General features: G+C 34.7%; 2 protein-coding genes across 4 annotated transcripts in view; one reads left to right on the forward strand and one right to left on the reverse strand.

Moving 5' to 3' along the window:
- The window catches only part of LOC140745930 (uncharacterized), a 73,326-nt gene extending 62,455 nt beyond the window's left edge, over nucleotides 1–10,871 (forward strand). The window contains exons 6-11 of one of the 3 annotated variants that reach the window (XR_012102717.1): nucleotides 403–731; nucleotides 1,171–1,344; nucleotides 1,767–1,792; nucleotides 2,717–2,822; nucleotides 3,951–4,019; nucleotides 8,526–10,871. Coding sequence is in view for 2 of the 3 variants with exons in the window: in XM_073077893.1 (XP_072933994.1) it covers nucleotides 403–731; nucleotides 1,171–1,344; nucleotides 1,767–1,792; nucleotides 2,717–2,822; nucleotides 8,526–8,640 (750 nt within the window). In the remaining variant the exon portion in view is untranslated. Of the gene's footprint in view, nucleotides 1–402; nucleotides 732–1,170; nucleotides 1,371–1,766; nucleotides 1,793–2,716; nucleotides 2,823–3,950; nucleotides 4,020–8,525 lie in introns of all 3 variants that reach the window. The other 2 variants (XM_073077893.1, XM_073077894.1) reach the window with 2 other exon arrangements.
- Nucleotides 10,872–18,240: 7,369 nt separating this feature from the next.
- Nucleotides 18,241–25,348, reverse strand: part of Alk (Anaplastic lymphoma kinase) — a 42,966-nt gene continuing 35,858 nt past the window's right edge. Inside the window, exons 25-29 of the mRNA XM_073077658.1 lie at nucleotides 25,107–25,168; nucleotides 23,092–23,183; nucleotides 20,346–20,457; nucleotides 19,417–19,654; nucleotides 18,241–19,157 (exon numbers count right to left, since the gene is read on the reverse strand). Coding sequence (XP_072933759.1) covers nucleotides 18,522–19,157; nucleotides 19,417–19,654; nucleotides 20,346–20,457; nucleotides 23,092–23,183; nucleotides 25,107–25,168 — 1,140 coding nt within the window. The 3' untranslated portion in view covers nucleotides 18,241–18,521. The remainder of the gene's footprint in view (nucleotides 19,158–19,416; nucleotides 19,655–20,345; nucleotides 20,458–23,091; nucleotides 23,184–25,106; nucleotides 25,169–25,348) is intronic.

A 25,348-nucleotide genomic window follows, 5' to 3' on the forward strand; every position in this document is an offset into this window, starting at 1 on the left:
AACAGTAGGAAAAATAAATTAAACTCTATTCGAATACAAGTATGAAATTTTTGACAGTGGATTAGGTTTTTCATTATTTCTTGAGAAACTAGACTTATTTTTTAATAAGTTATTATTGTAACAATTATGGGTAATAAAAAGCTTAAATTTAAAATTAAAAATTTTGGATAAATTGTATAAATTTAAAATTTTGGAAGAAATTGGGTAAATTAAAATTTTTGTAGTCCTGCAAATAAGTTACATATGTTCGAAATTGAAAAACAAAATGTTTTTTTGTAAAAGTCCCATGAAACTCGCATTTTTCTCTCTCCCAATCAACCAGGGCATAAGACTGACAGACAATAAAAACATTTTTATATTGATTTCTTCAAATCAGTGACACTCTCTTTGGTCTATTTCCAGGTAAACCAACCCACAGAAAAAACGAAACGCCGCAACGACGATAAGCGTAAAACGTACATAGTGGATGACATAACACCGACCAAAGAGAATATAGAGTTCCTGTCAAAAACCAGAGACGAGGCCGTAGACAAGCGGAAAACTTTTATTCTCGACAGTGACACCAATTCGACCACTAATGGAAGTAGTCCAAGGAATTCGTCGATATTCAGCCATGAGAAGAATTCTTTGACGACGGGTACAAGTGATACTGAGGGAGAGAGCGGGACGGAGAGTGCGCCGGTTGTGATGCGGCAAGGGAAGCGAGGGACGCCTGCGCAAGCTAAGCAGAGGTTAGTTGGCTAGTAGAACAATGTTTCTGCCTTATAAAAGCAGTATAGCTGTAATTTTGTTGAGATTCAAACTCGCTTTTGAAAATAGATAACTCTTTCTTCTTTGAAATTTTAAAAACTTTGACTTCTTATCAAACTCTTTTGGCACGTTAGTTAGGGCTTCGAAAAGCATTTCTATATGTAGAAGAGCCCACCTACAAACCTCTTTGCGTGCTTTTTATAAGGGTTACAAACGAGCTTGAATTCTATTCGATGGTAATAGTCATACCATATATCTATCGAGTAGAGTAGGTTACATTCTATTGCTCCCGAGGCTCCGTCAGGTGAGGGGCCTGTGGCATTTTGCCAGTCCTAACACTCTACAGTTACGCCACTGTTCCCCGGTCGAACTACAGTTCACCCACCTTCTGTCCTTAATAAAAGATACATTTCCTTCCAGGTACAGCGGTGACTACTCAATGTCATCCTCAACAACATCGATAAGCAAGAAGAAGGAGCCAATCCAGCCGCGGTACCTCGACATATCGAAGTACAAGAGCGAGAGCGCCGCGCGCTTCCTGCGCAGAGACCCCAGCAAGACGTACGTGGCGGTGCTGGGGGACCGGCCCGCGAGGTGCAGTGCCAGGCAACATGAGATGGGTCAGTTATATAGTGTTTGACCAAGGGGATTTTGGTCGGTTAGTTGTGGTATGGTCAGTTAGGTTGTGGTTGACCAATTTAGGTGTGAAAAGGGGATTTTGTGTTGTTAGTTAGTGAGTTTTGTTAGGTTAGGTTTTTGGACTAGCGATATGCAGCGCGCGGCAACATGAAATGGGTTAGTTGTGATATGTTTGACCAAGGGGATTTTGGTGTGGTCAGTTAGATTGTGGTTGACCAATTTAGGTGTGTAAGGGGGATTTTTTGGTGTGATTGTCGAGGATTTGCAAGATACAGCACATGGCAACAAGAGTTGGGTCAGTTAGATTATGGTTGAGCGGGTCAGCGCAGAGACCCCAGCAAGACGTACGTGGCGGTGCTGGGGGACCGGCCCGCGAGGTGCAGCGCGAGGCAACATGAGATGGGTCAGTTGTATATTGTTTGACCAAGTATGGAGGGATTTTGGTCAGTTAAGTTGTGGTTGACCAATTTAGGCGTAAAAATGTTTTTTTTTGTGCGATTGTCGAGGTAGATTTACGAGGTGCAGTGCGCGGTAACATAACATACGTCAGTGTCAGGTGTTTGACCAAGGGGGATTTTGGTCAGTTGTAGTTGACCAATTTAGGCGTGTAAAAGGGATTCTGTATTGTGAGGTAGTGAGTTTTCTTAGGTTAGGTTTGTAGACCCCCGAGGTGCAGCCCACGGCAACATGAGATGGGTCAGTTATGAAGTGTTTGACCAAGTGTAGAGGGATTTTGGTCGTCGTAGCCAATTTAGGAGTGGAATGGGTAAATTGTGGGTTATTTAAAGAGGCAACAGGAGATGGGTCAGTTATATGTTGTTTGAACAAATGTGGAGGGATTTTGGTCAGTTAGTTGATGGTTGACCAATTTAGGTGTGAAAAGGGGATTTTGTGTTATGAGTTGTAAGAATGTTAGGCTGGACTCGCGAAGTGCAGCACACGATAGCATATAGGTCACCTAGAGGTAGTGAGGTCGGTTTGTTATGTGATGGTTGACCAATTAAGGTGTGATGTGTTTGTTTTGTAAAGTTGATGGCATTTGTTGGGGCGGGTCATTTAACGTATGTAGCGATGGTTTAAAATAGATCCGAGTAGTATAGTGTACAGAATGGGATTGTCCGATTTGTATACAATATTTAATTTCATTTATAAAAATACTAAAAAAAATCTATGGTAATTGAAAAATCACGGTGATTGACCAATAACCATCTCTAATAAATCTTTTATTAGTATTTCTTAATATTTAAAGAATTATACACACGACTATTAATATTAAAACACAACACGATTTATTGATATTTAAAGAAATTATAATTTGTATTTCCAGAACAAAAGAAACAAGAATTAGAGAAATGGAAGCGAAGGGCATCGTACGACCCGCGGAAGGCAGCGGCGCTCGGCAAGACCGCCAAGACTCCGCCCAAGACCGCCAGGTAACTAACATAACCTAACCTAACCTATCCTAACCTAACTACACTCTTATAAATATATATATATATATATTATATATATATATATATATCGGATAAAACACAATTAAGACATCAAAGGGACACGTCAGTCAGTTATTCAGTAATAATAAAATAAGTTATCACAGTTAGTCAAGTATATAGCAAAATAACCATAGCGATCAAACGCGTTAATTAGGTAAACCGACAGTTTCGTATAGGAGATGCGACCGGGTCCGTGTCCCACGGTAAACTACCCTCATTCTCGAATACGACTCTGCCGTCATGGCTCATTATTTTTAAATTAAAGTGACGTCACGGCGTCTACCTGAGGTACAGATAATAAAATTGGCAATTTTATCAAACAACTATATCGATATCATATATATATATATATATATATATATATATATATACACGTGTCGAATAGATAACCTCTCTTCCTTTGGGAAGTCGGTTAAAAAAAATAGACGGTTGAAAGTCGTAGGGCCCTGATGGAATATGATGACAAGGACTGCTCACCCAAGATATAAGGGGCAAAGAAGAAAAACCCTCTGTGTTTCGACTCTTGAGGCACCACTGTCACATCAATTTTTTCTCAATAACAGCAGTGTTAAGCGCAGCTGTGTTCCCATTTAGTCCTCAGGGGTAGTAGCAGCAATACTACAAAAGCTGTGATAAACTGTATTAGGGAACATTTTATTAGTTAGAAATTGTCGCATCTGTAGCCGACGTCAGGTAGAATTACAATCCATTTTGGTTTTCAATACAGGTGTCCATAACTGGACGGCATACTTGAATTTGTTTTATTAAGTGTATGTGTCGTGCAGGCATTCTTCCTGCATTATAAAAGTTTTAATTATACTTTGACGTCATGATTTACTAATAGATTATATATATATATATATATATATATATATATATATATATATATATATATATATTATATGTTTAAGCTACATAATATTGTAGAGAGCCTTATATTTTCTTCGTTGCCGAGGCTTTTTAGTTTATGATTTTATTAATATATTTATTTATATTATATCGGATTAAATTAAATAATAAGGCTGAGGTTGAAGTAAATTTAAAATTAATTCCTATTGTAAATTCTAGAGCGTGACAGATCTCAAAATGCATGAAATTCTGGCTAGTGTCACGCGGGCGGCCATCTTGTCGAGTAAGGTTAGTCAAATGTCAAAGTGACAGCTGGCATCCGGGAGAAAAATTTGGCACGGATTCTGGGTGTTTTGCCACTACTTTATATTAAAAAAAAAGCTTTTATGGTGCGCTTCACACTTTTGGCTATTATTAAGTCTTGGTTTTTCATTTCGTTTGTTTACTTTTTTGTTTGTCTTTGATATTCTGCGTAGCCAGTATATGTAAAATATATTTCTATTAATTTAAGCTGTTTAAAGTATATAAAAATAGTTTATAAGGAATTAATAGAATTAGAAGGCGGAATAAAAAATATGCTTTTGTCTTTAGCGTTCGGAATGATTAGAAATTTTGTTTATGGAAAATCAAGTCTTTCAAAACCATTCGCTTATATCATTTTAAATAAAATTGTTATTAAATATATGTTATCAATTTTACATCGCATTGTTATGTATTTAATGGCTTCCGGCTATTTTTTAAGATTTTATTATTAATTAATATAAATTTTATTGCACGCGCTGGGCCGCGCTGGGCCTCACAGCGTAGGGGAGCGTCCCCCGGGTGGCGGATGGGGGAATGGTCGGTAGTACAGCCCAGCTAGCTACTGGCTAAGTCCGATGGACTCGCTGACCAACGATGGCTGTGGTCCTCCAGCATATTGGGGGTTGTGCGGCGGGTTAACACCCCGCTCACGTAAAAAAAAAATCATGTTACGAAACCGACAATAAGAGAAAAACGATCTGATCCCCATAATGACTTACGGCATGGATTAATGGACATACGATTTGCCTCGTGGAATATAAGAAGCCTGTACAGACCAGGCGCCATATATCAGGTCACCAGAGAACTACGTAGCTATAAAGCTGGCATAGCAGCTCTACAAGAAGTTCGCTGGCCTGGAAGTGGGGAGTGTTTATTAGACAATGGCTATACGCTATTTTATAGTGGGTCTGACTACGATAAACACACTAACGGCACAGGTTTCTTAATTGATACAAAAACGCTATCATGTGTCACAAAGTTTAAACCAATATCCGACAGGATATCAGTGCTCCGTATTAAAGGCAAGTTCTATAATATCTCTCTCATCAACGTCTATGCACCGACAGAACAGGCAAATGACGATACCAAAGATAATTTCTATGAAGACCTGGAACGCGTGTATGATGAGATCCCAGAATATGATGCCAAAATTCTGTTAGGTGACTTTAATGCTAAAGTAGGACGAGAAGAGGCGTTTATGCCCACCATAGGAAGATACAGTAAGCACGAGAAGACCAACGACAACGGACTTAGAATGATTAGCTTTGCGTCATCTAAATCTATGGTAGTCCGGAGCACCATGTTCCCTCACAAGGAAATATATAAGGGAACCTGGAAATCACCTGATGGTAAGACGGTAAACCAAATTGATCATGTCCTTATAGACATTAGACATAAAAGTATTATAGAAGACATTAGGACATTTAGAGGAGCGGACTGTGATAGTGACCACTACATGATAGGAATTAAAGTAAGGTCTAAAATAAAAGTTAGTAAGGCAAGAACAATAGTACGAGAAGAAAGTGTAAATACAGAAAAGCTTAAAGATAAACAAACTCTTGCGAATTTTCAGTTAGAGCTTACTAACAGATTTGAAGGCTTAACAATGTCAGATGATATTCAGGAAGAGTGGAAGAACATGAAAGACATAATAAAAGAAGTCGGAATGAAGACCTTAGGGAAAAAACCGCGTACAAAGAAAAGAAACTGGATAACGCCGGAATGTGAAATAATGCTAAGTAAGAGAAAGGAACTTAAGTTACTGGCGGAACAAGACGAAACATGGAAAGATAAGTATGAAGAGCTGCGTACTAATACCAAGAAAATAATAAAGTTTGCTAAAAGGAAACTTATGGATGACACCGTACGAAATATGGAAAACCATATAAGAACAAACAATAGTAGGAAATTTTATCAGGAAGTTAAGAATGTTAAGAAAGGTTACCAGCCCACTGTGCAGATCTTAGAGGATGATGATGATAATCTCGTCATTGACCAGGTGGAAATAAAACGTAAGTGGCTAGAATACTTTAAAAACCTTTTGAATTGTCCATCACCCCAAGAGGCCATGGAAGTCAATGCCCCCCAGAATAATGAAGAGGTACTACCGCTAAGCTTTGAAGAGATAAGATACGCTATATCCAGATTAAAAGACAATAAGGCACCAGGAATTGATAACCTCCCAGGTGAGCTCTGGAAGTACGGCGGAGATACTTTGCACACGAGATTTTACAACCTACTGCTTCAAATCTGGAACAAGGAGCAAATACCGAGCGATTGGAACGTTGCTGTCATATGCCCAATACACAAAAAAGGCTCAAGGAAAAAATGCACGAATTACCGTGGGATTGCCCTACTACCGACGGCGTATAAGGTTTTATCATATGTGCTGCTCAAACGACTGGAGCCGTACGCTGAGGCCTTAGTGGGCGACTACCAGTGTGGTTTTAGGCCCAACCGTAGCACTGTGGACCAAATTTTCCTCCTTAAACAACTTATGGAGAAAAAATGGGAGTATGCACAGGACATTCACTCGCTGTTCGTAGACTTTGCCAAGGCATATGATAGCATAGACCGTAAGTGCCTGATTAATATACTTAAAAACTATGAAATTCCATCCAAGCTCATCAGGATGATCGAAATAGTAACACAGGAAAGTAGGGCAGCAGTTCGAGTTGGGGCAGAGTTAACGGACATGTTCGAAGTACTTACCGGTCTAAAACAAGGGGACGCCTTAGCACCTATGTTGTTTAACCTGGCACTTGAGCACATCATCAGACAAGTCCTAGCGCTCGATGGTGGAGTAACGCTCAATGGTCAACATAAGGTGATAGGCTACGCAGATGACCTTGCGGTACTAGGACAGAGGAAGGAAGAAGTAGTGCAAGCAGCTCAAGTACTAGAGAAAGAGGCAATGAAGGTGGGCCTTAGGATTAACCACGACAAGACGGAATATTTACATATACGCCGGCACAAAGACACCAGGAGACCGAGGACAAACCTAAAAGTTGGTGCTGTCACATACAAAGGTGTGGGTAAATTTAAATATTTGGGCAGCATTATAACGGACACTAACACCAGGGAAGAGGAAATAGACACCAGGATCCAAAATACTCTTCGTTGTAGTGCTGCACTCCACAAGGTGCTCGTGTCCAAACTTCTCAGTAAACGCACTAAACTCCGCATTTACAAAACAGTAATACGACCTATACTGTTGTATGGATGTGAAGCTTGGACACTCACACAAAAAGAGGAAAACAAACTCCTGGTGACAGAACGTAAGATCCTAAGGAAAATCCTAGGGCCCACACAAACAGAAGAAGGAATATGGAGAAGAAGAAAGAATAAGGAGTTGGAAGATCTAGTGGCCGAGCCGAACATCATCGGTGAGATAAAAGCACACAGACTCCGCTGGCTGGGCCACGTTGAAAGGATGGGAGAGGATCGTGCTGTAAAGCGAGCGTACTTGGCTGTGCCGAGTGGGCGCCGTCCGGTTGGCCGCCCCAAGTATCGCTGGAAAGACGAAGTAGAGAAGGACCTGTGCGACCTCCGCGTGGACGATTGGCGGGAGACGGCGCAGGACAGACCGAAATGGAGGCTCTTATTGTCGGAGGCCAAGACTCATTTTGGGTCCTCGCGCTATCCCACTAACTAACTAACTAACTATATTGACAAATTGAATAAATGTTTATGCACCACATAATGCCTTATATATAAACACAGCATAGTTAATAAATGTTGATTTTATAGTTGCAATTTATTTTTTGGGTTCTATTTTTAAATTTGTATGTTACGAAATTGTGTGTCTGGTTTAATATGTCTTTTTATTTAATAAAGCATCGCAAAAGAACCTTTCAGAATATAAATGAACAAGAAAACCTTAAAAAATAATGATAAAAAGTATTTCATGTATATTTTATACATACAGTATAATGATAAATATATTTCTTAAAATATTTAGCTTAGGTGTAATATTTCAGTTATTTATTTAAGTAAAATTTGAAAGTTGTTTAGTTAATATTTCATTATAATAGAATTACCTTAGTATCAGTACTTTTATAAATTTAATATTTTATTTCATAGAATTTTTGTAGAAAGTTGGAGTAAAATTACTAGCTAGAATTAAGAATATGTACATATTTAATAAATAATGTACTTATAGATTTTTCTTGTATATGAACTCACATACGAAAATACAGCTAGAGAGTCTTAGCACAATTCTTTTTATAAAAGTGATTGTATAAATGTTGCTAGCACCAACACGAAGTCTGTCTTGGCAATTATAGTCCGCGCCAAACTTCTAGTCCACTCTGAAGTTGTTGCGCGCAGGTTTAAGGCACACTAAACTGAGCCATGTGCCCGCGGGCGAGTGTTACAATTTTCTATTGCGACGCGACTCGTTTCTATGTTCAGAGCGGACTAGTTTGGCGCGGACTATATCACTGTAAATACATTTGTTATATTATTTATATATTACATCCAATGTTTCAGCAATGTTCTCCGCTCGCAGTCGTTCCACGGGCCAGTACTAGCGACTTCGGTGCGAGCCCCGCCGCCCGCACAGATCGCAGAGACATACGACGCCTCGAGCGACAACGACTTCTAACTGCCCAGGCGACACTACAAATCTCCAAAAATTTAATTAATCACCATATATTTTTCAAAAATATATCAAAAAATTATAACTCTATGTACCTACACAAAACTTTTTGAATATATTTTTGACTTACGCTTACATTTGAATTAAATTTTTGGAAATTTAGAGTTCGAACCTAAAAGGCAATGTGATAGTAAGAATGGTCGTGTGAATGTGTTTGCAAGTATTGATAGTCAAACGAAAGAACCAAATGTTAATTACGCATATTTATAAATGTAATTCATGGTTATGTAATGTTATCGTCGCCTGATGAACTGAAAAAATGAAATGTCATGGAGACAAGTGTCAGTTTTCGCGCCAATTATTTTTCTTTTTTTATAGTTAAGCGATATGGTAATGATTAATTATCGATTATTTTTAGTCAGTTCTTCAAATTGATTTTTAGGGATCGAAGTGTAGGGGCGTTGCAATTTTTTTGTTTACAACTTTTCTATTTACGTTTTTTCTGATATTTCGCACAACATAGTAACGCGTCTGGTTTTAAGAACCGATAATTTTTACGATTATTAGTATTATTTTACTGGTTAAGGTTTTTTTTATATGAAAGTAATAATATCGATACAAAAGAACAGTTTTCTGTAAATTATTGTTATGTTGCTTAGTTGAAAATGTGGATTGAATATTGATAATGTTGGATTGGAATCGATTTTTATGGAATTCTTGCGAACTGTCCGTTTACTCGCTTTAGACCTTAGACATACTCGATTATATGAAATTATACCTATTTTAGTTGCTCATGTCGTTGTACATCGATTTATTTAATATGTTAGGGTGTTTACACACTTGTAATATTGACAGTAACTTGTATAATGTCAGTATTATTTCATCTTTATGTTTGATAACGTTTATATATAATAAAAATATATTATCTTTCAATAATATGGTAAAAAAACTAATATTTGTTATTAGCTAAACTATTGAAGACCAAGTCAGAATGTCTCGTATAAAAATAAAGTAGCCATATACTAAAGTTTAGGTAGCATTTTTGATTTTTACCTTCAAATATCAAAGTATTATTTCATCAATACATATTCAATACCCGTCAATATTACTGTCCGTGTGTGAGCACCCTTATCTTAGCATAAGCTAGTTATCATAGTGCAATCTTACATCACATGATTTACTGTGACTTTATTTACTGTTATAGTACGGTATTAGGATGTTTCTTTACATAATATATAATAGAGTGATTGCCAGAAGAATGTTTCAAAATACTTTTTATAGTACGCGCCAAACTGCTTGTCCGCTGCGAATATAGAAACGAGTCGCGTCGGAATAGCAAATTGTAGATATCAGCGGGACTACGACAGCGCGGGGTACACAGCTGCGTTAGTGTGCTCGTAATGTTATGGAGTATATGTTAACTAAACTTGCTAACAACTTCAGAGCGGACTAGAAGTTTGCCGTGCACTATACAAGCTTTTTTTTAACGCTATGTTAGTATGGATCAAAATTAGCAACAAAATTTTAATCTTCCACTTAACCCATTGAGCTTGAATACTTTTGAAACTTGAAACAATGCAGAATAGTTAGTACTGGCGCTCTTTTGGCTCTAATTATTTAGGAAGGGGTGAAATACGATAGGGTGGACTTAGGGGTCGATTTTGTGACGTCACTTATTAAACATTATGGCAATATTTGGTTTTACAGGAGAGTAAATACCTGTGCCTACATTATTAATAAATTATCTTTAGTTAAAATATTATAAAAATGGATTCGTTCGTTAATAATTCAATATCATGCCTTGTCTCTCATTTGAATTATATCATAACGAATATCAAACATCAAAACATGAGAGTAAAATATCGTAGTTATTTTAAGCGATGACGCCTTAATTAAATATAAATAAATTAAAAATACGTTAGATTTGCGAATAAGTGACGTCACAATTATGGGAACAGATAATAAATTCGTCAAAATCCTTCAAAATCTGTTTCCTAGTCTATCATTGGCCCTTTTTAAGATACATATCGTATTTATTTAATATTGTATTGCAGATGTGAGCAGGTATTATTTTTTTCCGCCTCGAGCTCAGATATAAAATGGCCGACGGGCAAAAGAGGTCACCTTGGTCCTTGGTCTATATCGATAATGGTATTTTGCATTGCTTTGATTCGATAAACATAGATAGATTATTAAAAAATCAACCGACTTCTATGTCACTACAAAGTAAATAAAATACTAAATTAGTATTTAATGGAAACCTCGTAAATAAATTTATTCAAATTTTGGTGCTTTTTCGGGAACATCCGGGAATCTTAATAAATAAAATTTAGTATAATGGTCAAATCTGATTTGTCTTTAAAATAGTGGTGAATAAAATGTAAACAAAAATAGTTTTGCTTATGACATAAAAAAATGTTTTTAACAAAAGTTTAAAATAATTAGAAGACGTGATAATGAATTCCATTCCTTTTAGTACTTTTTAATTTATTTTATATTTTTATTACGTATAAAAAAATACCCTCGCTCCTTGCTTCTATTCACAATCTACAAATACGTACATATTATTTTCCGAAATAAGTTCACGCCTAATGATTGCCTCGACCAAGCGACCAATGTGACCTCTACCGTTCTGTTGCGTTTTTATTTGAGAATATCGGTACACAATCGATTCTATTAAGGATTTGTTTATAGCAAAAGATTGATATTTTTATATATTGCAAATATGTTTTATGCGGTTAAAATACTCAGTATTTCTATATTGAATAAGGAATGAAATTTCAAATATACAATAGAATAAGTAGTTGCCGATAGGTGTACCTGTTTTTTTATTTTATCTGTCCAATCACCGCTTTTCCGTGATTGCGTATGCCACAGATAAATAATTACGTCTACAATGCCGTCATAGATAAAAAATAAAGCCCTATTTTCTAGTTTTCACGCTCAACGCTGGCGCGACAGATAAAAAAATGGCGGGAATTTAAAAAAAAACTTATTAAGCTCTGTTTTCTTAATTTTTCAGCCAGATTAATCTAGCTAGACATATTCGAATATCTTTGGTCACAGATAAATAATTCAGTATTGTATGTACAAAAAAACGAAAATGTGTTGTCCAATATTTCGTTGTCCCTTCATTTAATATATTTCCGTCCTTTGTCATAATATTTCCTTCTATTCCACAATTCTTAATACTTTACAGCACCATTATAAAATTTCGTGCGTATATTTAAAATTAATTAATGTTTGAATTAAGCGGAATTGAAAATTAGTTTATGAACAAAATCTATAGATATAAAGAATACTTTATAGTTAGCGCCAAACTGCTAGTCCGTTCTGAAGTTGTTGCGAGCAGGTGTAGTCATACAATTTGCTATGGCGACGCGACTCATTTCTATATTCAGAGCGGACTAGCAGTTTCGCGCGGACTATACCTGCTTACATTTTTAAGCAACTTTGTATAGCATTGCAATAAAATGCCGTAACCGTTATTCGAACAATTCTATATTTTTTTGCAAATAATTTACGCTTAAATTAAATATTATACTTACTTAAGTATTACCGAATTTTCAGTTCTGCTTAATCAAAATAGAGCTTCAATGCTAATAATGCTAGAAATGGTCGGTCATTCCAAAAATCATTAATTAATAACGAAAGACTTGGCGTCTCAATTTTTCGTAGATTCCCATAATACAAACATAGGTAAGCGTGGCGAGTTTCTACAACTTGTCACAAGATGGCCTTAAAAGTTTTCTATATCTGTCTATGTAGTTAGAGTCACTACTTTGGTAAAGAGAGATCTTCGGTTAGTCAAAGTAATAATGCCTATAGAATAGCCGTGCTTAGAGTTTCATTTCGGAGCTTGTATATAAACAAAATGTTGAGAAAACTTCGATAGCGTGATTCAGTACTCCAGACTCGTAGCGCCATCTGTTGACGAGTTGTCGAAACTCGCCACAGTAAGCGTGGCTTCAGTGAATTATTCTGAAATTATTGTATTTAATACGCTCGGAGAGACTAGGATTTGTAATTGATGTTTAGCATTTCGTAAAGAGTATTGTTTAAAAGGAGAATAAAATATATAAGCGATTGATTTTTGTATTATTTTACCTTCTAATACTAATTACTAATCTTTTTCTAACGTTTAGTTATAAAATTGATTTCATTCTTATATTTGTGTACATAGATTAGTAGATACTTCGACGCCTTGAAATTGAATGAAGCCACAAACGGCTTATTAGTAAGATCTTTTTTTGAATTCTTGACAAATAAAAACATTTTTAGAGAAAATTTACGAATAAATAACTAATACTGCGCAATTTACATAATAAATAAATAATTATTTCAAATATTTTATGGATATTTTAGCACGGAGACGTGGCAAAACTTTTTTACGCAACTATTCAATTCTCAAAACTGGGTACATTTTCTTGTTAGGAGTGAGTAATCTTTATTAATCTATGTTTGTGTACAACATATTTAAACCAGCTAAAAATATATTAATGACGTTAAACATAATAATATGACGTATTTTCGAAGAAATGTTCAAATGGTCAACCATTATACCTTTGGAAGATAAAACATTGGATAGATTGTTTATTAATAACGGGCATCAGTACTTAAGACTTAAAGTAATGGACGAAATATATTTGTCATTCACAATGTTTCATAATTTTCGTAAAAATAAAACAACTCATTACATTTATTATTAATGTATTTATTTGAATATCATTTACACTTCGTTATTATTAAGTATATTACATACAATCTCTTACTTTATAATTATTTACCATTTATAATATTTCGCTTAATTTAGCGTAATACTACAATTCTCTGCATATAAAAAGGGGTCATGGCTTTTCATCTGTATTCCAAATTATTTACAACGAAGTAAAACTTTTCGTTGTTCTTATTACTAGACATTACGTTATGCGCCCTCCATATAAATTAAATTTTAATATATTGTTATTTTATTACGCCGATGTTCAGATCTACGTGTTAAACCAATATTCCGAAAAGCTAAACGCAACGAAGGGTAGATTTTGTGATGGTAGGTGTCGCTACTAGCGCGCAACGCTCTAAGAGGACTCCGGTTGCGTTCCGTTGAAGATCCCGGAGTCCTCTACGCAGCGCCGAGGACGGCCACCGGGGGGGTTTTAGTGCGGTAAAACTCCCACATAACCCCGTGCCGCTCCCACAGCACCGGGTACCTTTTGAAGGTTTCCCCCTCGTAAACAAAAAAAACGGTGTCGCTACTCTAGCAGTTCAATTTATTACAAGCCTATGAAAATAATGATGCATTTTTCACATTATTTCTCTAACCATAGAACGTATTTTCCAGGATTTTCAGTACTGGGTGAAATATGTTTTACAATTTCAATGTGTTTTCATCCCTAAATGTAAATAAAGTAACCAGAAGTCATATTTTCATAGATAGTAAAACATTTTTTTTTATAAATTAGAATGAAGTTATCGTTGCGTCAGGTTTTTCGGCTAATAAAAGTCGTTATGGACAGTGTTATTGTTTTGCGCTTAAAAAAATAATCGCCATTACAAAAGCGCTACAGTAAAAATATAAAAACGAAGAATAACATTTCAAAGTCACTCTATAAACAAGGAACGTGATTTTTTATCTGTTTGCGCTATAATTATAGATTCACAACCACAATGCTTCTAACAAATAATGTAACTCAAAAGTTATGAAGGAAGTATCTAAATTGAGCAATATTTGGTGACAATAAAACGTTATTCATCAAAGTATATAAATCACAATCCATTTTTGTTATGTATCATAGTCAACGTTATCCTTAGAGCATGTATTAACTGCGTATATTTCTTTACACGAGTGGACAACGGAATAATACGTAAAGTGCTTAAGCATTAAAAAATAAATTGCCTTATAAATCCAATAATTATAATGATTTACTCATAGAGCATACTGCCACAAAAATATTTGAATAAAGTTATGAATACAAATACACATAATTAATATCTGAATTAATATAATTCCTGACATTACTTTGAGTTTCTCTATTATCTCTCTGGCATATTACAAAACAGAGTAAATTATAGATTTGCTTTATCAATTCCCATAAAGTATAGTCTTACAGTATACAGTTATATTTATATTCTGAAAACAATATTTTATGAAGACACCATACATAAAAGGTGAAAGTACTGACATGTTCTTAAAAATAAATGGCATATAGAAGAAATACAGTTATTCTTAAAAAGAAGAGAGTATGCAACAAAATATCATAAAATTATCATGCAATTACAACCATTCATTATGTGTCGGCATAAATACGTATTAATTAACTAATGTTTATACAGGAACTGTTTGCAATAAATTTCAAATTCAAAGAATAATTCTGCGAAAAAATACAATAATCAAAAAACATTTTATTCAAACGACAACCGTTTGCAGGGGTGGGCGTTCGCGCCAAAAAGTTATTTTTAATATAAGTTTTTATTGTGTAATAAACTTCTCAATCCTGAGATCTGTTGAAACCACCGCGACTTCTCGCTAATAACGGATTATTTGTGGCGGTTTCAACACATCTTTCAATGTAACGTATTATTAAAAATTTAAAATTTCAAACGTATAACAATTTTCATCAGGAATCAGCTGTCGGATATTGCCGCGCCATTTTTTATTACTCGATGAGTTTACGCGGCAAACTAATATAATAACGAATACTCGAAAACGTTCGTAGATTTCGAAATGATATACCATGATACCCTGTCATTTCATGCCCCAACTAAACCAAAAATATTAAATGCATTTCGTAAAGGCAGAAATAAAAAAAATCCGGCACTACTCTGATTAAAAAAACGAAAATATTCCTTTGGTTTCTATTCTCTTAAAATCTATCTTAAAGTTTAGTTAAAGCCGCTTATGTGATTAACACACATTATTGAGTAAATTAATGTATAGTATATAATAAAATTATATAATATTTACTAATTTATATGGATCTAAATAGAGGACATGTTATTTGGTAAATAATCTGTATTCTAAAGAATAGGGACAACAAAAAGTCATCTACCCTCTTTGTATATGAGATTTTTAGAATGTGAAGATGCAATTTATCTGCTACGTACCTACATATAATTTAATTTAATGTGTGTCACGTATCTTTAATCAAAAAGGGCGGATTTATACAAATCACTACATTTGTTATATTATTTACAAATAATTAAGCACACTACATTACCTAATACTTATCTAGATTGGAAAGTTATAAAACATATAAAGAGCTGAGAATCACACGCATAAATACTTTGAATATTTATCTAATTCAAATTAATTTTTAATTTTATTAAATTACTATACGTATAACAGTAGTGTGATGCTTTGGGGAGAGACGTTTTCTACGCGTCACATGGAGTGACAAGGTTTTGTGAGTACTTTTGAGGCTTCATATAAATTACGGTTCTAGCAGACATGTCACTTTTAGTATCGGTGCCATCTACTTTTAACATCACATTTTGGCGACTTGCTGCTATATTTAAACTCGTTTTAAAGGTTACATCCTTTTTGTATCGCGTTTGGGTTCCGTTGCTGTATTACGTGTCCTAAGGTAAGTCAAACGTGGGCGAGTTGCAGCAAAATTGCTCCTAGTATCCAAAATGCACCTAAATTGTCGACCATCGATACTCAGAGTAGCATGTTTGCCCTTTGATGAAATCACGTCGCATTTACTTATCATTTTAACCATTTATGATATAAATTAATAAGCCCCCCATATTATGATATAAATTATTAATAGACAATAAAAATAAATAAAATAATTTAATTAAATTACTTAAACATTTCTACCAAGGTACCATTATTAGAGATAGACACAACCATTCGCATAGGATTCTCAGCTAAGAGCCGTTATATATAATACGTACGCGATACATGATTGTCTGTTTCATTCATCAAATAAATTAATATTTAGCTATTAAATATATCTAAAGAATTTCGATAGTCTTTCATAATGGAGTACAACGCCATCTGTTTTAATGAATTAAAGTTACACAAACAAAAACATGATGACGTAAGTCTATTGTTTGTGACTTGATAACAAGTCAAATATTGTCTATTGTTTTAAAAAATACAGATTGAGAAGAATAACTTATAATTTATTTTTATTGAAATACAAAAAATATGGTACATCAGCGCGGGAATACTCGGGTCGACTTGGGGTGAATAACGAAAATATATTTTTTATACCAAGTGTATCGCGTACCATTCTTTATAACCAGCAATACGTAAATTAATCGAAAGATAACATTTAATTCGTTTCAATCCTATAATACTGAGATAGTTATAAGAATAGAAGCTTTTGTTTCGCAGTGTGCGTCTCCTTTCCATAATATGTAGGTAATTTATGATATAGGGTAACACCGACGCTACAAAATAGGTATAAAATATAAAACAACTGTTCCGTTTTATAATATACAAAACTTTTAAGGTAGGCTTTAGCGAATTCAGATGTGGAATTTCGTGTGCTATTTTTTTATTAAACTCGCTATTTGTATTTGTAGGACGATGAGTAAATGATGATAAATCCTTCTAATTTAAAGCATTCGCTGCCTTTAACAGAATCTGATCAGGAAATAAAATATAGTTTGAAGTTTAAATTCTGTAATATACCGAAATTTAAAATCACACAAAAAGCGATTACTATTTAGGCATTACCATGATCAAAACAATTATATTTCCACTGAACATACTTTACCAACAACAATATTTAACAATCGTCCAGAAATTGAATTTAGACTTGTTCATAAACAGGGCATGGAATGAAAATGATAAAACTCGACATATTGAACGATATCCTGTTCGCTTCGAATTTTCTTAGGAGTCATTTATAGTAACTTTTACCGTTAATCGTTGCATTTGGCTTTGAATTTCAGTTGAAACTTTGTAACCAATTCCTGAATTAAATCAGATTCTTTACGTAAAATAATAAATCCAAATACTTATAACAGTCTGACCAGTGTTTCATTTATTTTACGCAGACGAAATTCCGCTCTGAAATCGCTACATAACCCTCCTTTCAATAAACCTCACGCCGTTCGGCAATACAAGTTTCACTTGGACCTAGTCTTTGGCAAAACATTGAGCAAATTCAGCAATAATAAACTATTTACCTAAAAGCATTAGGAAGCTCTCAAATAAACCTCTATAACTTCTTTCAACAATAATTAATAAACCAACAACCGTACATCTGACAAAAATACAAATTTATAAACCAACTTGGTATCTTATCGTCACATCTATTATTAAAACATATATTAATATATACAACTTTACTTATAGTAACTATTTAGAAACATTTAAAAGTCCACGGCGGCACTCGCACACACTTTTGAGACAACGACAGCGGTCGGAATAAACTTTTACAATCAATTCAAAATTCAATATTTCGAGAAATTTGTACCGTTCGTATCTTTTTTTTATGATAAAATAACCAACTATGTTGATCCCTTGATGTAAATTTGTTACCGGCATAAATAATAAGTTGTAAATAAGATTTTTTACTGAATTTGATATAAAAAGATCACGTATTCGTATCACGAAAGTTCTAATCATTTTAATTTAAATGAGATATTTTTCTATAGTTTTCCGTGTTAATTTGTGCATCGCCATTTTTTATCGATTCTTGAAAGTCACTGTCTAAAAACTGGCAAAAATTTTCAAATTTCCTCGAAATGGGACCCCCTATGAAACTAACTAACCTAATAATCGCTGAACAAACATAAAAAACATATATACTGTCGAATTGAGTAACCTCCTCCTTTTTTGAAGTCGGTTAAAAACTGGTAACGGTAATATTTTATGAACGGAACAAATTTTCTCAACATTTGAAATTCACTTGATCGCAAATGCTTTTTCCTTAACAGTTGATTTCCGATTCGATTCCTCCGTTGCTACCCTGTTTGATCAGTTTACCCCTATTACCGTTCCCCACGACTTCGTAACTCTTATTCTTCTGATTAATAATTAAGTTCTGTCCGTTCCCCGACCCCGAGGATGTGTTGTCGCTGTCTGCGTATGGCACATCTGTCATTGGTCCATTTAGCAGACTCGCAGCTGAACCGGATGATTTCATCTTCCCTTTATCGTCTTCCGAATCTGGTGTTGGTAGATCATGAATCACTGCTTTTTTCGGGTCAATTTGTATTGTTTTTGATTCAGAAAACTTATTCGGAGTCACCACATGTATGTACGGGGGAACTATGTTCATCGTATTCAAGTTGACAGAACCGCTGTTCTTTTTCAGATCGTTCAAGTCTTTTTCTAATTGTGCGGGGTCCAAGCAGAGTGGTTTTTTGAGCTTGGGTGCTATTTTCGGGGGGTCCATATTCCAGGCGTTGATTCGGGGAGGGTCTGGGGAGGCTATGGGAGCAGTCTTTTTCTCTGGGGCTAGGGTTTTGTTGGTTTTATCTATCACTTTCGGTTCAGTCGGTATTGATAGCGCGTTCTCTGGTGGTTTCGGGGTCGTTGGTGTTGAAGGTTTCACTTTCTCAACCTGTTTCAAATATTTTCATTAATTCGTTAATTCTAGGAGAAGTAACTATTAATTCTAACCTATTGCAGGACATTTTAAGAATTAAATTTTGAAGTAATAAGAAGCGAGACGGCATCTAATTTGACGGATGTGCTCATAAGGTCAGGTCAGATCGGGTCAGGGCAGATCGGAAGATCAGGTTAGGTCGGAAAGTCGACTACATATGTTGCTATCCTTAGAATACAACGACAGAAGAAAACAAAATATTGGTTAAACTCACCTTATCCGCTACTTTAGCGATCTGCGGGGCGTCACCCGGCGTTTCAGGGCGTACCGGGAGGTTTCCGGGAGTCGCGGGACGCGGGGGGTTCCCGGGGGTCGCGGGGCGCACCGGGGTGTGTACCGGGGGGTGCACCAGGGGGAGCGTCGTGAACGAGGTCTCTCGCACGCCGGTTGGACTGTCAAGGTCTGACGCGCTGTCGTCCTCCAGGGATGTACCTTCCACTGAACTGAGTAATCTAGGACACGAATCGATACATATTAGTATTTGTTTTCATACAAATTAAAAAAAAAACAGTAGAAGTGTGTAACCGCTGTGCCCTGCGAATTCACCCGTATTTATCAGTAAGTAAATGCTCTGGAGGTTTCATGAGTTATGATAATCCTTTTTGCGCGGACCACTTATACTTTCTCTAAAATAAAAAGCTTAAGTTAATCCTTATAACATCAGCTGATCGTTCAAGTTAATTAGTTCTTTCCGTTTGACAAACAGAGTTGTTATTGAGCGATGAGACCACCTTTTGTATAATTTAAAATAAAATTGATGATTCATTTTTATTAGTATTTTCAGGGTACAATCTTTATATATATATTTCTTATGTGCATGCGTATGTCACTGAACTCCTAAACGACTGGACTGATTTGATGAAATTTGTTCTGTGTGTTTAAGAGGACTTGAGAATGGTTTAGATTCACAATTTAGTCCGTGGGAAAAAGTTTTGATCAAGTGATGATCTTTAGCAAAGTTGTTGTCCAAGAGCCTACGAGGTTTTGGGAGTTGGTAAGACCAATTTTCGATAGGTGGCACCACTGTCATTCCAATGTTACAAATTTTCCGTCTCATGTATGTCACGTTATTTCTTTAAAATGCGGGCGAAGCCGCGGGCACCGCTAGGAAAGTGTATATTATAATGTCCGCGTCGTGTGTACCTGTCAGTGGAGTTAGACGGCAGAAACCTGGCGGCGCTCCTTGTCTCGGCCGAAGCAGCGCACGCGCCGCGCGCCGCGCCCGCCGCGCGCGCGCTGCCACAAGCGAGTGATGCTGCGGACGGACATTGTGTTACACTCCACGTCGAACAAAAACCTGACTGCTTAAAAATATATGACATGAAATGAAATGAAATATATTTATTTTGTTAAAGGCCAACGACGGCACTTACAAATTGTCAGGTACAATTTTTTTCTTAAACTACTACCGGATCGGAACGCGACCTCTACTGAGAAGATCCGGTAAGAAACTCAGCGGGTTTGTCTTTTTTTTAATAATAATTATTCTCTTCTTTTAATGCCATCATTTTTACATATAATTAATAAAGCAAGCTTATATTCACTCTTAAACGAATCCAGCGACACCTTATATGTTAGGCCATCAAGCCGTTTGGGCTGCAGCGTGACAAAGAATGAGACATAAGTATAGTCCTCGTAAATCTGCTAGTCCGCTCTGAATATAGAAATGAATCGCGTCGTCATAGCGATTGTATGACTACACCTGCTCGCAACGACTTCAAAGCGGACTAGCAGTTTGGCGCGGACTATACAATAGAGCATGTTATGAAGTAGTGATAGGCTAGTGGTTGATACTCGACTTTTCGATAAGGTTCCGATGTCCTAATCCCAGACACGCATCTCTAAGTTTTACCTGACTGTAGAGGGCAATGCCCAATGCTATTTCAGCGTATGTAGGTAATAGGTATAATCCGCGCCTAACTGCTAGTCCGCTCTGAATATAGAAACGAGTCGCGTCGCAATAGCAAATTGTAGATATTAGCGGGATGAAGACAGCACGAGAAGACACCCGTCTGCTTACCGCTCTCGCCCACAGGTACGAGTACATAGTTGCGTTAGTGTGCCTTTACGTTACGGAGTATATGCTAACTAAACCTGCGTCTAACAACTTCAAAGCGGACTAGAAGTTTGGTGCGGACTATACTCGTGTATTCCCAGATGTCTATTGTAACATTCTTCGACATGCTCTACAGCCCAAACGATTTGACAAACGGTTTGATTTTACCACAGGAGATGCCAACGAAGAATAATTATCACCTGCTATAACGATTAATATACAGGGTGAATTTTTAAAACGGGCCTTCAGGGCCAAATCGGAACCTATAAGGATTAGCGAAAAATGCTGAAAGGAGTTACGAGGCCGATTTTGATAAAAACTAAAACTGCATCATTACTTTTTTTAAATTACTTTTTCCCTAGCCGGGAATCGAACGAGTTCATTTTGAAAAAAAAATGCACCCTCTATATTATTCCACTATCTGATAGTGTTGCTTATAAGGATCAAAATCTGGGAAGTAATGATAAATGACAAACTAAAAGAAAAGCCTCAATTTTAAGAAAATACATATTTTTTCATATTAATTTGGCAGTTAAGTTCCCGCCATTCATCAATTTAAACATTTCGTGTATTATAATTTTTTTGGCTCAATGTTTCTAATCATTCGAAATGGACGTTTTGTTTTCCAATAATTTATATTTTTATGTCCGACTTAGCTAAGGTTATTTTTAAGACCATTAAAATAGATTTACTTGCTATGGGCGGAGTATCGTTTAATACAGATGTAAAGTTGACAATTCGCGAGAATTACCTTTTAGAGTCAAATCCAAGTGATTACTAAAAAAAGAGATATAGAAAATCATATTTAACGTTGAAACGAAGTTGTAATCAACAAACAATAAGAATTTACTATTTAATCAGTTATCTAATTTCCTTAAAAAAATCAATCCTAAAAACGGCGGTAACTTATTTGCCAAACTATTACTTTCTCATACTAAGCCGTATATCATAGTCATAACATCGAATAATTAGTTGATAAACCAACAAATTCTTCAATGGTATGACTTATGTCTGTTTCTAATGAATTATACATAAATCATTTGTTATGTATAATCCTTAAGGATTAGTATGCCAATGTATGGAAAAATACGTATTTTCTTCAAAATTTTCCTTTTCCTTTAATTTGTCACATAACATTACTTCCCAGAATTTGATCCTTATAAGCGACACTATCAGATAGTGGAATAATATAGAGGTGTCATTTTTTTCGTTCGATTCCCGGCTAAGGAAAAAAATATTTTAAAAAACTAATGATGCAGTTTTAGTTTTTATCAAAATCGGCCTCGTAACTCCTTTCAGCATTTTTCGCTAATCCTTATAGTTTCGGATTTGGCCCTGAAGGCCCGTTTTAAAAATTCACCCTGTATATTGTCAGGAAACCTTTATTGAGATTTATTTTAAAAGAAAAGTTATCAAAAGTGTGTGATGACTCCAATTTAACAAAGGGATTTTGAATTAAAGCTTAAAAAAACAAATGAAATATTCTCAAAAACACGATTTCTCTGGTAACAGAAATGTTGTTTACAACTAGTTCTTTTTTTTTTTTTTTTAATGTGAAGACACAATTTATTATAATGCAAATATAAGTTTAAAATTAAAATATAACATAATTTTTATTTTTGACATTTACACACTTAAATGTTTTAACTAAAATAAATTAAAGTAATATAAAAAAATAATGAAATAATATAACTTTATTTTAAATTAAATATAAAAAGCTACATCTAAATTTCTCTGCGTAAATATAAAGTTTATTTTGCGCCCATAAATAACAAATGTTAATGTAATGTAATTATCATAATCATGATAGACAATAATGATTTTAAATCTTACCTTTCGCAGGAAGAGGACATTCGGAATCCTCCTCCTCCTCCTCTGGTGCCGCCGTTGGCGATATGCTATGAGGAACTAGTTGATCCGTTGGGCTAAAATAAAGCCTTCTTTAATAAACAGCCCTTGAAATCTCCCAAAAATAAGAAAAAACAATATTATAACTTATCCGTTCTTATGCACGGCGTTCGAAGTTACACTTCTTTAGAATATATAAAACAATATTTATTGTATAAAGAAAATAATATTCAAATATAAAAGCTATATTGAAGCGATGTAAAAATTAAGTAAATTCATTGGATATAAAATATTTCACTGAAAGTATGCTATTTTTAAATCATTTCTACATAATACGAGTATGTCAGTAAACTACACCGCATCTCAATTTTGTTTAGAAGCGAAAGAGCTCATCTTTACAAAAATACTTGTAACATAAATAATGATAAATTAAAGCAACAATTAAAAACATAATTTAATTTTAAAGTTTTCATGCTACTCTGTAGGTACGGTCTCTCGTATTTTATATTTATCTTTTACTTAAAGAAGTATAACTTCGGTACAAAGAAAATAAAATACAAAATTATTTAAGGCAGTATGTCTACCTATATATTTTCAATTTACTTCTATTTTTATTGTAATCATTTGCAAATATGCTATTCGACGCATGTTTATTTTGCATCTTTCGAATGAATAGATAAAATATTAATCTGTAGTAAATGAGATAATATTCGTGATTAGTACTTAGTAAGATAATAAATAGTAATAAAATATATTGCAAGTAAATCAGGTGAAGTAATTCTTTTAAAAAATGTGTAGTATTTAAAGGTGTTAAGATTAATATCAGGATCTACAAAAATATAAAAAAACATCGGTGTGGGCTACCATTTTATAAATTTTCCTGAAAATGATAAAAGTAATTTTAATTTATAAATGTTTTTCAAATTTTATCTTTTTAAATTGTTTTCATGGTTCCGGGGGTTTCTAGGCATGCCGTCTTACTACTCTGTAATTGAGCAGTTGCAAATTATAATGTTGTTAGTTATTTCAGCTGGAGTCCAAACTTTCCCCTATCTTGTGGTAAGTAATATTATAAGTTATAATAATTTATAATTTATTTATATTATAAGGGAAAATTTAGACGGGTTAGTCTAGCTAGCTGGTTACTTTTGATAGATTTTTCAAGTAATATATAAGATAATCATATATAAGAAGTAATTGTTTTTAAAATATTTTCTTCAATCTTTAAAATAATTAATACTAGCAATAGTATTTTAATACTAGCAAAAGTAACCATGCCTGGAATCCTAATTATTATCACCTTGTTATCACTGGACAACATCGACAATTTAGTAGGAAAATATTATAATAATTATTAGAATTTATTATTAATATAGTTTTAAGAAACCAGCAGCCATTTTGTAAATATCCAATAGTATTGGTCCAAGAAGATATCCTTATGAAACACTACTCGTACTTTTGTTTACTATGAGATTTTCATGTAATTCTCACAGCACGTTTAATCTTTTTAACCATTTCCTCTGTGTATGCGAATAGCCTCATCAAATTGTGTATAAATTTAATATTTTATTTTGTGTATTCATAATTCATAGAGTATCAAAAGTTCGATTTCATTCTTTAAAATATATCTCTACACAAATGTTAATATTATAAAAACGAAATTGATTCGACTTTTTGTAGAACTTTCAAACATTAAATATACAGTTATAATGACGGTCATAATAAGCGATTTAATTTTGTTTTAATCGACTTCAAAAAGGAATTCTCAATTCGACTTTATTTTTATACAGACGTTTCTAACTTATTTGTGCTTATAAATCTTAACCGGGAGCATTCTTACCAAAAGTTTTTAAGTAGGCCCTTCCAAATCATTCCTACTTTTCTTTTAATTATTAGGAGCTTTATCATTTTACGTCCTACTTTCTTATTATTACCGTGAGCTTCCAAATTCAATGTTTTTACCAAAATGGCTACCAGCTTACCAACAAGGAGTTCGTTACCTAACATCGGGCGTGGGGTCCTGCGGCTCCATCGGCACGAGGTAGTCGCCCGCCAGCGAGCGCTGCCAACATCCGCGCTCAGTGAGACTCAAGGAGATTGTGTTAAACTACTCTAATATATCATTATTTGTTTTGAATACCACTGGTATCTGGTATGTTGGTATGTTTGTCCATGGTCTTTTAAGTATTAACACTATCCTATTGTTTCTCTTATTACTTATATTTCCTACATTGACTATCAC

This window comes from Epargyreus clarus, unplaced genomic scaffold (genome assembly GCF_041222505.1).
Source record: "Epargyreus clarus isolate Ecla_fem2 unplaced genomic scaffold, WU_Ecla_fem_2.2 ptg000011l, whole genome shotgun sequence".
In the NCBI taxonomy this organism is placed as follows: Eukaryota; Metazoa; Arthropoda; class Insecta; order Lepidoptera; family Hesperiidae; genus Epargyreus; species Epargyreus clarus.